Raw genomic sequence first — 18,154 nt, 5'->3', positions numbered from 1 at the left:
ATAGAGACTATGGAATGTAGGCATACAAAGAATAAAGACTATATTCAAATAAAGACTATTCAAACATATAGTGATACATTTTTACAAAGATGCCATTATCATGGACTTCATAATCAAAATTCAGTGATAACAGTACAGTGTATATTTTCAGAGTGATGTTGAACATCATGCACATTATACAACAACATTCATGTTTGCAATCACATCCACAAGACTTGTGGAAATGTGACTTTAAAAAAATTCAAATATTCATTTTTTGTCCCTGGGTCATCTCCTCCTGCTTTTTCTTCTCCTTTGAGCATAATTTAGAAGCAACTTCTCAGCTGGAAAAAAGTGTGAAACTAGTGGTATTCTGTGTCTACCGGAAGAGACTCTTATTTAGGTTTTACAAGGCATGCTGAAATCACATTACCTTCTATTATTATTTACACATTTGCCAATTACAGTTATTGTACCATGGATTTTCAATCGTGCTTGATTTCCCTTCAAACAGTGGTAACTTGCTTTGTTTATATTTCAAATGTTGCAATGAGTACTGTAAATTCAAGAGAATATTTAGTTCTTTGTCAAATGATGATCATCAAAAATAGTTAACAACAGCCAAATTACTCTTTGAATTGAACATAATCTAAGCTCCATTCTAGTATATATACATTAGGTAATGAGTGACTCAGTTTATCACTAGCATAATTTATCATTCAATGTAATTATCAATCTGTAATCAACATCTTATAATCTATGATATAATACAATTTATCTTTTAAGTACAGTGCTTTAAAGAGTGAGAACGGAATGTAAGAATATCGAATCAATACTGCTACTGAAGGTCATTTCCCACATTAATTCTCTACATGTATTTACAAAAGAAAGAAAGAAAAAGAAAAGAAAAGAGCACATTTCAGTGAAAAATTGATATTTCTACTGACTTCCAATACGATCTCGCAAAAGATTGTAAAATAATGCAGGGTAGAGTACTTCATGAAACATTTCGAAGTGTTCATAAGATTATGTCCACATATAACTCAGATCTCAGGGAGATATGTGGTACTTATCAACCAGAAAGCAGTGAAAGTATAAGTGAATATGCATATACCAACATCCAACTGCTGAAAAAAAAGAAAATAAAATCCTTTTCTTGATGCCTTTTACAAAGAATAATCTAGGATATATATAAATCTGTCTCTTCTCCAACAATAACTTCTCTTCATATAAAGTACTGTCAAATACATCAAGATTTTGCAGAAAAAAACAAAAACAAAACAAGAACAGAAAACAAAACAAAACAAACATGCCAACAAAACAAAAACATTGTACACTGGAAATGATATTCATTGAGTACTGGTGAGAATTAGTGCTGTTCTTGTGATACAGACATGCTCAACAGTTAGCAGCCAATATCAGAGAGCCACCTAAGCTAAAAAGTGTCATCTATCAAATTTACTCATCTTCTGGTACATCCTCATCGTCCATCTACAAATTGTACACTTCATAGACATGCTCCCACAAGCCCAAGATATATCTTGAAACTTATAATTCTAAAAATATTGGTACTTTTTCTTCTCCCTTTGAAATACTGCATGAAGGTATATCTATTCATGGCCATGATCATAACATCATTACCACTACCAATCCCATTAATGCCTGAGTAAGGACTGAATGTTTCATTTCTAATACAAAAACTAATACAGTACTCACAACACCTTGCTAGAACAGGACTTTGACAACACAAAGTGTTTGAATGCAATTACCCAGTTGAAAAATAATTGAATTATGCTAACCATCAACCAAACTTTACAGATGGACGACTTCAAAATAATCCCGTTTTTGCTCTTACTCATTTTGTGAATATACAAGCTTTTCCTTTGTGCAACATGAGCATGAATCTGAATAAGTTTTTGTTCTGACTAAAATGTAAAAAAAAAGAAAAGAAAAGAGAAAAAGCTTACAATACAGGACAAGAACGGTGTTGCGAAAACACACTAACACAAATGATACTGCTGAAATGGTACTTACTTTCTTACTTTGGAAGGGGAAAAAATGGTGCTGAAAACTTATAACAATGAATTTGGCATACGTCTTTATAAAGATGAGTTTATGTATCATGGTAAAATGAAATATATTACACTTGTGCTTAAGAAGTGTTATTGGCACAATGCATGTACAATGTACATAATGAAGTTGTCTGAAAATAGACTACAATATTTTCATCCATATGAAACTGACAAAATGAAAGGATATTACTTTGCTCTTTATCAAATCATTGATTTAATTTTGGAATATTGAACCAGAGACTTAAAAATAAGACCATGGTTAAAACAAATTACACTTATATAAAATGACCTCTTTTTTGGTCTCCTTATACAAGTGTAAATCACAACTGAAAAAGTTTGGACATGTTTTGATACCCAAAAAGTGATGTGCAACCAAATAAATGAAAAAAAAAATGGAATTATTTGTTTAACAAGCAAACAACAATGCCATGCAACTATCTTTCTCTGATATCCTATCTCCTCCCAATATGAAATATATACATGATATAAAGATGCTGCTCCCCCACTCTGAAGGCAATATACAATGACCACTAGACATGGAACATGGAAAAATGATGAACAGCAAAATATCCCATACCAGTATTGAGAATAACATTTCATTCAATATCATTGCTCCAAACTAGAGAATATTAAAGGCAATCTTACCACAAAGTCTATTTGGATTCAAATCCTACATTTTGATGAACTCACAGGTGTATAGACTTTCCCAGAGTGATGCTAAATGGAAGGTTTAATAGATTGATAGACCCAAAGACAGAGAGTTGTATAACAAGGGGGGGGGGGGGGGTGTCACTTTACAGAAACGTTTACACTTGGCTGGTGCTGTACCTGTGTAAAGGTTATGTACAATGTGTATTGCTCATTCTTATCATCATGTTTAGATCTCTGATACAAACAAGGCCAATTCAGCAAGACAGAGGAACAGAGAGAGGCTAGGTTTCCAACTGCCATCTCCATGGTCCTCCATTTTGGCCTAAACGAGGAAAGTAAGAAGTACAAATCTACGGTAACGCATCACAAGTGTTGCGAGCCATTTCACAGACCTTCTTCACAGCTATTTGATCACTTTCACTCCTGATACTGCTAGTCCAAGGTAGGAAATGCAAATACATGTACTTTGAATTGTAAGTGTTGTTTTTTTTTTCTTCCTTCACACAGGTAGAGTAGAGCTCTTGGGCAAAGTGCCACATTGTATTTTGCACACTTGAGTAACCGGTGAGAAAGAAAAGAAATGAAAGTGAAAATGAATGTGCTTGGAAAAGGGACACTTGGGCAGTGAAAGTTAATGCAACAGCATAATTGCATTGCATGCGTCACTTTTCCAGTATTAAGTACAAGATGGCAGTTCTCTTTGTTCAAATAGATATATAAGTTGATATCTTGTTTCAGAATATGTTGTTCTAGTTGTATTTCCTCCTTCCCCCTTCTCCAAAAAATCCTAAGTTCAAGGGACTGCTCCACGTTTTAATAACGTGGTTTCTTCATGGCCTTACAGGGCTGCCAACAGGCACACATTACAAATCATGGAGGTTCATATGAACTTTCAGGGAGACACTTGTATTGTACATGTATCTAATTCGCCAAACACACCTGGGTAAATTTCAAAATTCAAAACTCAAATGCTGGTGCCTGTTGGCATAGATTTGACATGTGCTTTTCAGAAAACCACATGCACTTTTCGCCTAGTCTGTGGATGGGCCTGCTGTGGGATGTTCCTGCATCTTGAGTTTCACCAGAAAATACAAGCAGGCGTTCTAAATCCACTCCCTGTCAAAACTGACAAGATGGTTCAACACACACTCAATGAAGAAAGAGGCTCCACAGTTCAAGAGTGTATGACAAAGGCAAATTTTGTTGCTGTTGCAGCGAAACAAGCATCATGTTTATCACACACAATGAATGCATTCCCTCTCATGTGAGTCTTGCATTGTGAGTTTTGCTCTCAAGAACTGGAGAGCATTGCAAAACACTTTACAAGGATTGACTCAACTGTCAAAAGATGGGCAAATGAAGTACATAATTGTACTTGTATTAAAGTATTAACTTCCCTTAGAAAATATCAAGGCACAATCTAGACTTTGGTCGTCCCTTCAACTATAACTCACTCATTATCAAAATTCATGCTTCTCAACTTCTTCTTTTTTTAAACCAGAGGACCACTTTGGCTCTTGCCATTTTTTTTTTTTTGAGGCCCAGTTAGATCAAATACAAATAATTTTTATTACATTTTTGGCCGACATCACGGCACACCTGAGAGAGCTTCAGTGGGCTGCAGCCCACCTGTTGAGAAGCACTGATCTAAATTACTGACAGAGAGAGAGAGAGAGAGTAGCACAACAAAAGAAATCAGGAAAACTCTTTCCCGTTCCCAACTCTTAAAGCCAAAACATAGTTCTTGGAAGGGCTCAAAATTTATTTTCCACCATTTTGCTTGCCATCGTCTTGCTTGCAATGCATTGAAAGGGTCTACCAAGAAACTCACCTGGCTGACACGATTGGCCAGGATGATGATTTGTGTTGGAGTATTTTGAGATCAAAAGTGCAGAGTAATTTTGATTGTTCATGACTTTCATTCCAGAATGGCCCTCCCCATTCAGCATTGTGGGGAGGTAAAATGTCACATGATGATCGATCATGCCCTCGCAATCGCAATCTGCATGTGATTCACTCTTGAGCGTGGAAGATTGCTGGATATTGCTGTGGCCCCATTTGCTGATTATTAATAATTATGAAAAATAAAGTACAGTAGCAACCACGATCGGGTAAGTTCTGAGATTGTCGGTCCAGCAAGCCTTATTTGCTAATACACATATTTCACATTTTCTTCATTACACAAATGAAATTGTGTTATTACAGCATTTCTTGACACATTTCTGATACATACAGTTTGTATGTGTACATTTTGGAGCAATAATCGACATTTCTGCAGGCATACAAGAGCAATGTTCTGGCTTTAAAAGTGCTGGCTACCTGTTACACCACTGACCTACAAGCAAAACCTTGGAACTCCACAGATCAGAAAAATCCTGAAACACACATCAAGAATATGGACCAGAGGAGTCAAACAAGAGGGTGACGACAACATTTGGTGTCTATGTTTATGCATTGGAAGACTCAAGGAATAGACGATGCAGTTCCACTTTAGTGGAAAGCACACACCCCAAAACATGAATCTATGAAAATACAGGATGAAAATTGCCCCACCATCAACTGTTCCTATATGCACGGGTGTCGTGTTGATCCCTATAAGCATGTCTTTCCCCTATCTCCCTTCCCAACACTCCTCTAAGATGAAGATTGGACGAGGGGGAAGGATGCCTTTGACTGCCCAGTCAGACGTTGGAAGAAGAGAGGGGGGCGACATGTGGGGCGGGGCCGACCGCTCCGAGGATGACCGCCTGCAGTTGGTTCTCTGAGGATGATGTGGTCATTTCCCATGTGATGGACGCATCTCTTAACACCTGCAAAGAACCAAATGACCAGATGGATATTAAAGTGTTTGTGTGTGTGTGTGTGTGCTCTTGTGTATGTGTATGTACATGATGTAGATGGCTTGGAAGAACTGTCTTGTTACAGATCAAAATGTACTTCCATTTTTTTTTTTTTTTTGTGGGTACAACATAATTGGCTGTACTATTGTCTTTCCATGTCAAATGAAATGTATGCCTCACATGCTACATATATTAAAAGAATTAGTTAATTGATACATCAATACCATCTCAGTGAATTGATATAATTTCTCTTGTCATATGAATGAAAGCCAATAGATATTGTTGAAAGAGAAATGTATAGCCTCTATGTACTTGCATATAATATTGACATAAATACAATGAAAATTTTGATAGTAAGATTTCAATGACAGCCTGATAAAGGACAGAGATTACATACCAGATAAAGAGATACAGAAAGAGAGAGAGAAAGATAGACAGACAGACAGTCAGACAGAAACACAGACAGACATGCAATGAGTGCAAGGAAAGAGACAGACTGACACATATACATACATGTACATGTACAGACAGGGTGTTTAACCTGGTGAAGTGGTCCCGCCTCATATCCAATTGGACCCCATGGAAGACCAGCTTAGGCATAGCATAGCTGAATATGGGCTATCCAGCCATCTTCTCAGATGGAAAATGAACAAACAAATAAACAAACAGAATGACAGACAGAAATTGATGGGGGGGGGGGGGGGGAGAGGAAGGGAAGAGCTGACCTGCAGGTGAGATTCCATGCGCTGGATGGCCCCGTCGATCCACTCCACGTAGCTGGACATCTGGCATGCCTGCTTGGTTACCAAGACCAGATGTTGTAGAGACAGGAGGAGGGCAGCAGACCTGGACCAATCACACGCATTTATTGAAAGCCAGCTTTAGTGACATCATTCTGTCGATGCCCCTACCCCAAACACTACATGCAGATTGACGACTACTACTGGTACAGGCAACTTACATTACAGCAAAGTCATCTGGACTGACAGTTTTCTTTCATCACATCAAGATTCCATTATAGCCCAAACAATCAAGAAGTATATATGAAGAAATCATGATAACTTTGGGAACCTATTAAATGTTTACTCGGTTTTTTAATGAAGTTTTGTTTACTTTACAACTGTGCTTGTTATAGCGGGAGCACATCAAATTACCATTCCTACTCTACAATGACAACTTGCAATGAAACAACTATGACAAAAATACTGTTTATGACATCAAGAATGATAAAAAATAAAAACAAGGATAGATAGTAAGCGGAATGAGGATGATCATCACCATCACCAGTGACAGATCCAGGCGGGGGCCCACCGAGTGTGTGCCCCCCCCCCCCATTAATTTTGTAAAGGCGCCTCCCTTTACGGAATTCCTGTATGTATCTGCCCCTGATCATCTGCATCATTTTGATCACAATGTCTCACCCAAATTTCCTGTATTTGTCTTGAAACAGCTCACAGTACATGATTTCTAGTAAGAATATCTACAGCTGCACACTTTTTCTTTTCATCTAATCTAAACAAAGATCGGATTTTCATCATTCAGACATACCTGTCCGTTTTATTGTAGGTATTTATGAAATGTACATTGTATTCGCAACATGTTTTGTACATAAAATATAAAACAAAAAGAACATTCCATGGTTATATAAAATTCAGATACCCTAGAAAATGTCATAGTACAGCAATCTCAAATGTGTGAGACTGCAAATTCTACATCGATGGATTTGGTGGACATGACATCACATGTACATGCTCCTAATGGATGTTTCTGGCTTGTCATAAAATATGGGGGCAAACTCTGAACTGTGTGGAGGACAAGGTTAACCCGTAAAATGAACTTGCACAACATGCATGTGCATACAAACAGGCTGGCAGAGACTTTGGAATCAAACAAATCATATATATCCACTAAAACTGATGAGTAAGCATGATTGAAAGATACAGTAACATACCAAGCTATATTATATGCCTAGTCTACAAAAAGTGACATACATGTAAAAACTCTGACATATGACTGAGAACAGTCCTGAGCAAAATGACAGAAATAAGATTTATTTTCAATTAAATTCTGGTTGTCCATTAAAAGTCATTAAATAATGTTTTTACTGCAAACTAATTGACAAATTATCCTTCATCAATACAAATGAGCACCAATCATTCAGTGTTTTATTAGTAGCCATGATACCAAACCACAGGCATACGTACTTGTGTTGGATAAGGGCTGGATTTTTCATAGCTACTACTAAAACATTGAACAATCAGCGCCAATTTACTCTGATGAAGGGCAATTTGTCAATCAGTTGCAATAAAAACAACATGAATCCAGAATTCATTAATTGAAAATGATGTTTCTTGCGAATATGTGAATGATAGTCAAATACAAGCAGTGTCCATAACTTTTCACACAAAAAAGTCAATGAAAATGCAATTCTGCAAAAGCTATGTTGTCCTACAGGATAGTGTTAGACAAGACCGCAATGTCTTGGGCATCTTGACTAATGACGGAAATGCTTCCTAAGGGCGCCTTGTTAACCCGTTGAGGACGAGTCCCGAGTATACTGTATATGCTATAATTTTCGCGTACATAAATTTTCGCGAATTGCCGATGTCACACATTTTCGCGAGTGGTTAAATTCGCGATTGGGGGACCAGAGAAAATATGAAGTGGCAAAGAAAGTGTGAAGTTTCAACTTACTAGTATATAAGAATGATACTAGTTATACACTACATGAAAAAGACTTGCCAAACTCTGCGAACTAGTAAGTTAGAATTCAACATTTTTGAAGTGGTTAAGTCCATCGCGCTAGATTTCTGACGAGTGGTCCCCTTGCGATAATGGATTGGCTCTCTACAGTATTCGTAAGTAGACGTGAACGTGCGTGAATAAGCTTAGCCAGTATGGTCTGTTCGGTAAGCCGTGACATGGTATTCTAGAACTGAAATGTTCGTATCATCAAGTCAAGGGATTCATTTTGGAAGGTAAGATTTTCGCGTGTTGTTAATTTCACGAATAGCTCCCGACTCGCGAAATTCGCGAAAATAAAACCCCCGCGAAATATATAGCGTATACAGTACTCGGGCAGGTGTCTATGGGAAATGCGTGTTGTAGCAAAATCAAACCGTCCTCAACGGGTTAATAACCGTATATGCTTGGGCATTTAGCTTAATTTGCGAAGTTTTTCTCATCAGCATTCAGTAGTCCATCAAAACTTGGCCTACACTGTAGTTGTAAAGTTAGCAAGCCCAAGTGTAGCAATGTGCTTCAGTCCAACAGGAAGGCCATGGTGATACAATAGGGATTAGGGGGATTAGATAATCCCTGTTCATTGACAATATTACAAATGTAGTTTCCAGACATTTATGACAATTGGTTTTGACAGCAATCCAGCATGCGTGACAACCGGCATTCAAAGTATGGTGAGGGCTGAAAAGGCAAATATGATTTGCATCAAATCACTGTCACATTTGACAAGCAAGCTATTTTTAGGTGCCACTGCAATATCTTATCACATGATTATAGTGACGTTCATGAAAACTCTTGGTACTTGCCCCACTTTGCATCTGTCTGCTGCCATGACTGGCAACCCATTTGTCTGTCTGTCAAAGATATAGGGTACATCTAATTTCTATATTTCAGGAAACTTTTATAAAAATGTACTTCAGGAAATGTATTCTTACCTTGCTTCAAGAAGGCGTGGGTCTATTGGAGGATACATACATTTTACCACATCATCCACTCTGCAAGGCAAAAAGATAAACCACAAAAATAATATTAAAGCACACACAGACAACCGTTTACTCTGTGGGCAAAGAAACTTTCAAAATCATTTGGAGCATCACTTTTCATGATGCAATATAATGATACTATTCAAATAATATTCAATTCAAGCATTACTTTGTTTATTCTGTTGAAAGAAAAAATGAAAATAAAGTTTGAATTTGAAATTGAAAAAAGGATATACTGAAATATTATAGTTTTTCCCAGTTTATGGGATTAAAATGTATAGTGAAACATATCGATGCAACAAAAGAGAGAAGTTGTTGTTTCATTCTTTTATTCAACAACTAGTTCTCCCCTCCATCAAAAAATAATAATGATAATAATCACTGCTCTGCAATACAATATAACTGTAAAACCAGAGATTGTTACATGCATTTTAATTTCACGAATTTTGCCACAACCACAATTTGGGAAATTAAAATGCATGCCAAAGTTCTTTTCTACATTATATGCATTAAACGCCAGTGGCAATTACTACGAATGGCTTCAATTCGTATAAAATTTTATGCCCAGATATATTGCTTTATACAGAAGGTACTTTAAACATACATGTATAGCTCCCTTACAATTGAATACATATGATGTATGCATCACAGCACTCCAAATAATGACATCAACTCACAGTAAGGGGGTAGGGAAAAAAACAAATGAAAAGTACAAAATAAATATACATACACTAAATTCATCAATCAATTATTGAAATGGAAAGTCTTCAAGGATTTTTTTTTTTCCTGTCTCACCGCGGATTTATCCTCTTGGCAACCACCACAATGTCGGACACGCTCTCTGAGGATTTGAGGTGATGGGGATTCCCCATCGTCATGGCAACCAGCTTCTCGGTGAGCTCGTGGCAGGTTCTCAGGATGGCGATACAGTGAGGCATGAGACCCCTGGAGTTGGGTGAAGAGACAGGGTGAATATTGAGAATGAAGGAACACAGAATGGCTGTCAAACATCTCTTGAACCAGTAGAAGAATGTGTACATCTGACAGAGTTGTACACATTTTGGTTTGGTAAAACAAAAAGGGTAAACTGATTTGGCTGCAGAAATACAAAATGTGGTATTTGATTCAAATTGAAAGTTAGAAACCCTTTTTTACCTTCTGTATTACATGTGGGAATATTACAAATCCTGCGTAAACTTAACTACAAGAGTGACGCATTCTTTGCAAACACTCCATGTTATCCAAAGATTTAATAGGAGGTAATTCTGTATCTGACCAGTATACATGTGTACATAAACCCATTGAAGACTAGTCCCAAGTATACTCAAGCAGGTGTCTACCGGAAATGCGTGTTGTCACAAAATCAGCTCACTTTTTCTGTGATGCATAAAATTCATAAAATAGATGAGAGATTAACATGAATCTATATTCCACAGCCCACCATAATAGCAATGTAACTGTTCTTCTATTTCAGTTGACTGATATCATCAGAGTGCAGCATAAATATAAATCAAAACTTTACTGGCTCTCTTAAATGAAATACTGTTAATGCCATTTATCTTGGGAATTATGACTGGCAAGACAATTTGGCAATCAAAAAGCTCAGCAAAATGAGAAGTAAGTTTTAACTCTTATTACAAAGAAAGTGAATTGCTATTCCACAATTGTGACAACAGATTTGAATTACCGGAAGCAATATTTTTGTGACTCTTTAATTTCACAAACATCAGTGGACACAAGATATTTTCAAAAATTAAAACACAGTGAAAAACACTGCACAATACATGACATACTGTATACGCCATATATTTCGCGAGTCTAAATTTTCGCGAATCGGGACTTTCCAACAATTTCATGAGTGGTTAAATTCGCGACCGTGGAGTCCTGTACTGAACGGAGAAATGTATACGCGTACATGTACATCACATTCATATCGGCATTAGAGTCAATATTTTCGGGTGTTTTTAATTTCGCGAATAGCAGCTGACTTGTGAAATTCGCGAAAATAAAAACCTCGCGATTTTTAGGTGTATACAGTATATAGCTTTCCCTACTTTTATCTCTTCGTGTGCTGCATTTTACAATATGGTGGTCGCAATGTCAAGTGCTTTTGGAAAACATTCTGCTCTTCAAAGGTTGTGCGTGTGAGCAAAATATGTTAAGTTGGCAAGCCTTCAACTGAGTAGGGCATGTAAATGTGGCACACACAGAGAAATGATAGCGATGATGCAACCACTGTAAAGAACAATATATAGGTAAGGGTGAAGGTGAAATCCTGTGACTTACGATGCATCGTCCACCCATGCCTCATCCTCCAAAATCTTATCAAGGTTGTTGTTGCTGCACACGTCCCGTAGCTCCACCTCGTAGTCCTCATGCGGCATCTCAGCATCGTCTACCAGGGCTAAATTCAGGCGACCACTGCAAAGCCAAGGTTTATTAGACAGTCAATCTGAATAATATGCCGCAAGCCACATACGAGCACACTCGCGTACAGTACCTCTACAACCTAAGCTTTTTACAGATTACAGTCACCAATTCTTGGAAGAACTCCTCTAGTGCAGGAAAATGGGGTTGCAAACTGCATGAATGCTAGATATTCATTGTAGAAACATGGGATTTGTGCAGTTTATGATGAAACTACATACTGCTCCTTCAGAAATTGTCTTCTAAGATGCAGTTTGCTATGTTTAGAATTTGCATAGAACTGAAATTCATTACGTATAGGCCCAATGAAACGAGTCCTTTGAGAATGCCAAAGAACTGCAAGTGCAAGAACAGAAGATTCTGCATGCACGTGTTTGATAGTTCGAAAAATTCAAATTCGGTATGAAATGAAGAGATAAGAATGACTGTTTTCAGGGATCTCTGTAATTCTTATCTTTGTACTAATATCAAGGATAAGTTGATGAAATGGCATCCCTCTCTCTCTCTCTCTCTCTCTCTCTCTATTTGTTATGAGTATTGATGGAATGATGCAATCAAGGAGTAAACGATTTTACAGTCAGGTCTTAAAACATGGAAAATAACAACCGTTGCTAGCGATATTCACAGACATACACTTTGTCAGCCGACTAAATAGACCATTTTGGTAGTGCATTCAAATTACATGGATTGTACTTTTTCACAAGAGATTGTTCAACAACCATAGAGCTTGCTGGAGCAATCCCCTCCATAGCAACAATAGATGAATACTGAGCAAATTCCTGCCTTACAAACTTAATTGAAGGGAGCAGATGAGTAAAACCTACTGTAATGGCTCATTATAGTAAGAGTTGTACGAAAAGGAATATCCATGAATATGAACACATTACAGAAATGGCCATTTTTTGTTTATTGGCTGGTTGGTTTGATCCCAACCAGTTACCACCACTCACCTTTGGTTCATAGACTCCTTGAGGTTGATATCCAAAAGTCGACATCTGTGACGACACGCAACCACTAGTCCAATGAACGAAGCCACGAAAAGAATACCCAGGATTGCTATGGCAACGATTACTACAGTGTCCATGGCTCCTCTGCTGTTTGGTTATCTCACGCCGTAGAGTAAATGAGATCCTTTGGCTGAACTTTACACCGTCAGACAGGCATGATCTGGACATTCACTCATTTTCAAGAGTCAAGAGCAATTATCCTGAGAAAGACTGGAAACAAAAATAAAAACAAAAACAAAAAAGTAAGTGAACTTACAGTGTAGTGTACAGTTTGTACACAAACAAATATCACTGAAATCCAGGTCTCTTGTTGACGATTTACATAGACCAGCCAAAACCCCTCCCCACATACAAGTGTATAAAAAGTAATATTAGTACGGTTGTAGTTGCAGAGCATATGTACAGACATGTACTGTAAACTACAATGTATGTTACCACAAGACTTCAATTACAACATGCGAAGGACACATCACATTGTTTTTTTCTGATTTTATGTCAAAAAGGGAAAAGTAAAGATCCCTGTACGGCTCAGAGAAAAACTTGTGAAATGATGACATTGGGTGTCTTGTACCCGTTTATGATAAGCAAAAAGGGGGTTCTGAAGCCTCCTATAGAAGCCTCAAGCAGCCTTTCAGCTCAGTATAAACAGACACAAAAAAAATCAGATCAGATCAGATCAGGTCAGGTTCTGAAACCTCCTACAGGGAGTGGTTTAAACAAACCAGAGGCTGCTTTTCCAGAGTGGGCTTTCGAACCTCCTCGAGGAGGCTCTGAAACCCGCTTGCAGTATAAATGGGGTATGTATTTAACAACTCACTTCTGGTGCTGAATTAAGGATTCTGTACAACTTTCAGAGAGATTTCGGCAGATGATAAACACAAAGCTGTTTCAATTATGGGGTGAGAAATTCCTTATTGAGACATCGAAAAGAGTGTGATTGCAAACGCGTTTGAGTTAGAAATGCATTTCTGTGGTCATGTACCTAGGGTAATGAATGAACACTGGAAATTGGTTGTTTTTCAACTGAATGGCCTGATATTAACTAGAAAAGATAACTAAAACCCTTAAGTTTTATCAAACACTATACCCTTTCTAGACTCACATGTTGAAAATGAAATAAACGAAATGAACTATTTAACAAAACGTGCAATGTACAGTAGGGTATGTACAGCTGTATGTTACATCAACAAAAATGTAATATCTATTGTCGGTCCACGTCACATACTGTAAAGTTCACCACAGTCTACACGTGGTATAAAACACAGTGTTCACATGAATTTAAGGGCAAATTGTTACATTGCTAATTTTTACAAAGTGTTCATTTTATATCTATCTATTACAATCATTTGAAAGAACATTGTAATTTGTCACTAGTAAAACTTGGAAGAAAGACGTCATACCCTGTACAGTAAAGGCAAGTCCGGTCTTAGAAATTCTTGGGCACTTTTATGTACAGTACATTTGTATGTGTTGCCAGTCTTTGAGATTTACAACTAGGCCTAGTTCAGACTTTTATCTGTGTGCTTTTTTTTTTCATGTTTGTGCTTCTGGCACATTCATGACCAATGAGTTCTAGCTTCATCATTCATAGGCTTAGGCTAGTCCCATAGAGCAAAAAAAAAAAAAAAAAAAAAAAAAAAAAAAAAAAAAAAAATCAACTCAAGGTTCAAGGTTCAAGTAACATACAGACAATTACAGTGTACAACGTAGACCAAACAACGTTTAGTGTAAATTTAAATTCAAAAGTTTATTGAGGAGGCTATGAATATGACTATCATTTGTATAAATGAAGGCTAATAAGAAAGTGCATCGCATCATACTTGGCAATCGACGTTGAATCGTTTGTTATAATTTAACACTTTGACTTACATGTAGGTTCTGTTAGTCTAGATCTAGACCCCCTATTTCTATTTAACGCTAGTTTTCAAAATGGTCTTCCAATTTTCGTTTAGACAACACACACTTGAGACATGCTTGGCTAGCATATCAGCATTCAAGTTACCAGCCTTTTCCCTTGCTGAATATGTTGGGTGACCAATCTATCGACTTCAGAGAAAAAAGGGGTAGTAAAATATCAGCATGCATAATAACACGGCATTGTCAAAACAAGTGATTACATATGTAAGTGTGGTTGAGAAACGGAAGGCCAAACAAATGCCACAACAAACACCGTTTTAAATGATCGGGACTACGATTGTGGAAAACTATACTTTCCCTTGCATACATCATAGCTGCGGAGGTACCATTACCAACGCAAGACGAATCACGTACTTTCCTTTCTTTTTCACGTACATAAATTCATAAAAAATCGATTATTTTCTTAAGTGAAAAGCCAAGTGACTTACACAGCCGAAAATAAGCGCAATATTCCTGTAACGGCACAAGATAGAAAGTTCGGCAAGATCACCCTCCACTATACCAACACACATTACAAATCAACTGCACGTACATGATGCATTCACACATCTATACAACACACTCTATGGAGATTTCACACAAAGAATACACCCACACACACACAACACAGACATAATTACATGTACATTGTATTGTAGCCTATACCTCCTGATAAACGGCTCGGAAAAGCTTCTGTGAGCAAAAAGTGACAGCAATAAACAAAATGCAAGTTCTGTGCACATTGGTTGAAGTAACACACAAGAAGTTAGTACGTCATGACGAAATACATAGAAATAACAATGTTTTGTTTTGTTTTTTGTTTTTTGAATGAAGTTAGTTTGTTGTTGTTGTTGTCTTTTTTTTTTTTCGGGGGGTGGGGAGTGGAGAGGGGGTTAACTATCAGATATGAGTTCCAAGCATGGTCTACTTTCTTACAAAATGTAGACATAGATCAACAAATGAATGAATAAAAAGTGAATAAATGAATCCGTGATTTCAAAATAGGTGAATAAAATAAATAAATAAACAGGCAAATAAATAAATAAATAAATAAATAAACAATTAAAAACATAAATAGATAGATAAAGTAAGTTGTAAAACTGAAAAGTTTATATTGCCAAAATCAATTTTACACACATTCTTCTTGTTATATGATATCCGAGTTACTAGTGTACGGATAATGTGAATGATAAAAATTGTTGGCTTTTATATAGCGCATTTCACACTTGTTACGTATCACAATGCGCTTTACAGCCTATTGTGATGACGCACCACATAATGTTGAAAGGCTTGATATCCCAGTTTATCACGATGAGGGCCAAGAAACAAGAGTTTCCACTTTAAAAAATAGGGCCTAGTGGTGATCTGGATTGTATGAAAGGAATAGTATAGGAACTATAGAACGTTTCTACTGAGCTCTAAATCGAGATTAAGACAGTTAAAACCTTTTAGAATCTCGTCATCTGTTCTGAATGGTTCACTTTGCTGATTCCAAAGCGTGGAACCGCTGATGAGAGTTTTACAAATTTGATAAAGAGCATGAAAGAGATATATCATTCAGAAGGGTTAAGGTTCAGGTATGAGTTTCTCCAGTTTGTCTCCCTCTACATAATGATAAAATTTAAAATCTAAATATTCCACATGTCTATTCCTTTCGTTGAAACGATTCCATCTAACCTTGGATAGGCCAGTTCGGAGTTAGCTCATGGGCACATTGTATTGGTACGAAGGACCATTCTTTCTTCTCAGTCGGTTAAGGGCACTTCACTCCTTTTCAGAGCGACATAACGCAAAAGCTTTAGTTGTCAATCTATGGATTCATCAATCCTGTTCAAACAAAGAATAAACCTGCGTCCACAGATGAGCAGAATGGTCCATCATTTCACACTTGCGAAAGTACTCTGCACTTTTTGCATTGAATTGACAATCTCTTTCTATTGATATTGGCTAATACCACTTTTGCTTTCAGGTGGATATGCTGGCAAGCAGCATTGTTTTATAAGGATTAGATGAATAATCATTACTTCACTTTGTGCTTATCCCAGTGAATTCAGAAACCAACATGCCTGTTGGTCTGAATGACCTTGTTTTTGCTCATTCTCAAAGTGGAAATCCGAAGTGACTTATTGTTATAGTTCATTTCACTGTGATGCTCTAAGTTTAATGATTATTACGGATGGAAACTGATTGTAAAGCAAACTCCTAATCTAGCCTTGGAAGATTTATCTATTTCAATTCACTAAGTCCGCCTTGTATTCATTTGTGTGAACTTGTCTGTATAGCAAAATCATTCAATTCAATATAATAATCTTTTCCATAAAGGTGCAAGGTGGCGCTTCTACTGCAATAAACTAGATCCGATGTTGATATGTTTCATAGTTGGCAACGAACGACCATATAAATAAAACACAATCGTGGAATCACATAGAACGACGAATTTGACCTGTAGCTATACGCCTGCTGGCACTGTTTAAGCTCGTAAGTTTGTATTCATTAACTATGAGGTTGACAATTAGCATCAATTCTGACTTCATTTATTTTCAACAACACAACATCAAATTTCCTATAAACATGATGAAATATTTGTGAACATACAATCAGTGGCGTATCTAGGGAAAACGGCGCCCGGGGCAAGCGCGAAAATTGCGCCCCTAATTTCTGAAAAAGTGTTCAACCCCAACCCGATCCCGGTAGGGACTTTAAAAAAAGGTCCGCATGATATGCTTTTTCAAGCACCTAAGAGGGGTCTTTTGAGGGTGATTTAAATGAAATAAATTTTGATAAATTTTGGCGAGCGAGCGCAGCGAGCGAGCCAAAAATTTTTGCATTTCAGCTTACAAAACATGGAATTCATGTCATTTTTTCTTATCAAATCTTACAATTCTAATCTAAATATAGTGACGGCCTTATAGATAACGATTTATACCAACAAACTAAGGACTTGAAAAAATACTCTAAATTAGTATATATGCGCGAGTCAGCCGAAATTTGTATATTTCTGCGTCATCATTACGTTTGGTTCTTATCTTCTTCTTTTTTTGATAAATTATGGCGAGCGAGCACAGCGAGCGAGCCGAAAATTTTTGTATTTCAGCTTACAAAACATGGAATCCATGTCATTTTTTCTTATTAAATCTTACAATTCTGATCTAGATATAGTGACGGCCTTATAGATAACGATTTATACCAACAAACTAAGGACTTGAAAAAATACTCTAAATTAGTATATATGCGCGAGTCAGACGAAATTTGTATATTTCTGCGTCATCATTACGTTTTGTTCTTATCTTTTGTTTGATAAATTATGGCGAGCGAGCGCAGCGAGCGAGCCGAAAACTTGTGTATTTCAGCTTACAAAACATGGAATTCTTGTTGTTTTTTACTTATTAAATCTTACAATTCTAATCTAGATATAGTGACGGCCTTATAGATAACGATTCATACCAACAAACTGAGGACTTGAAAAATACTGTAAATTTGTATGCGCGAGTAATGAGTCGACATTTGTATATTTCTGCGTCATCATCACGTTTTGTTTTTGTTTTTGGGTTTTTTTT

The 18,154-nt window shown here is 36.9% G+C and overlaps 1 protein-coding gene across 1 annotated transcript; it reads right to left on the bottom strand.

Annotated features, from left to right (window-relative positions):
• Nucleotides 1-5,255: 5,255 nt before the first annotated feature.
• On the bottom strand, nt 5,256-15,144 carry LOC139709499 (transmembrane protein 98-like). Its single transcript, XM_071621460.1, has 7 exons — nt 15,047-15,144; nt 12,645-12,911; nt 11,554-11,688; nt 10,063-10,212; nt 9,220-9,279; nt 6,268-6,388; nt 5,256-5,512 (listed from the first exon to the last, which is right to left on the bottom strand). The coding sequence occupies exons 2-7, from the start codon at nt 12,776-12,778 to the stop codon at nt 5,384-5,386; spliced, it is 729 nt and encodes a 242-aa protein (XP_071477561.1). The 5' UTR covers nt 12,779-12,911; nt 15,047-15,144; the 3' UTR covers nt 5,256-5,383.
• Between the last annotated feature and the right edge of the window lie 3,010 nt (nt 15,145-18,154).

Source organism: Diadema antillarum, unplaced genomic scaffold (assembly GCF_040938485.1).
Source record: "Diadema antillarum isolate AM-2024a unplaced genomic scaffold, OU_Dant_1.0 seq00001438_RagTag, whole genome shotgun sequence".
Classification (NCBI taxonomy): Eukaryota; Metazoa; Echinodermata; class Echinoidea; order Diadematoida; family Diadematidae; genus Diadema; species Diadema antillarum.
Note: the sequence above shows the minus strand (reverse complement) of the source record. Positions and strands in the feature narration are given on the sequence as shown.

Excerpts from the sequence above, each read along its gene's own strand:
- LOC139709499 (XM_071621460.1), bottom strand. The coding sequence starts at position 12,778 with ATGGACACTGTAGTAATCGTTGCCATAGCAATCCTGGGTATTCTTTTC. Across the intron at positions 11,689-12,644 it reads AAGGAGTCTATGAACCAAAG|TGGTCGCCTGAATTTAGCCC; the intron begins GTGAGTGGTGGT and ends TTGGCTTTGCAG. Across the intron at positions 9,280-10,062 it reads GCCAAGAGGATAAATCCGCG|AGTGGATGATGTGGTAAAAT; the intron begins GTGAGACAGGAA and ends TTTGCCTTGCAG.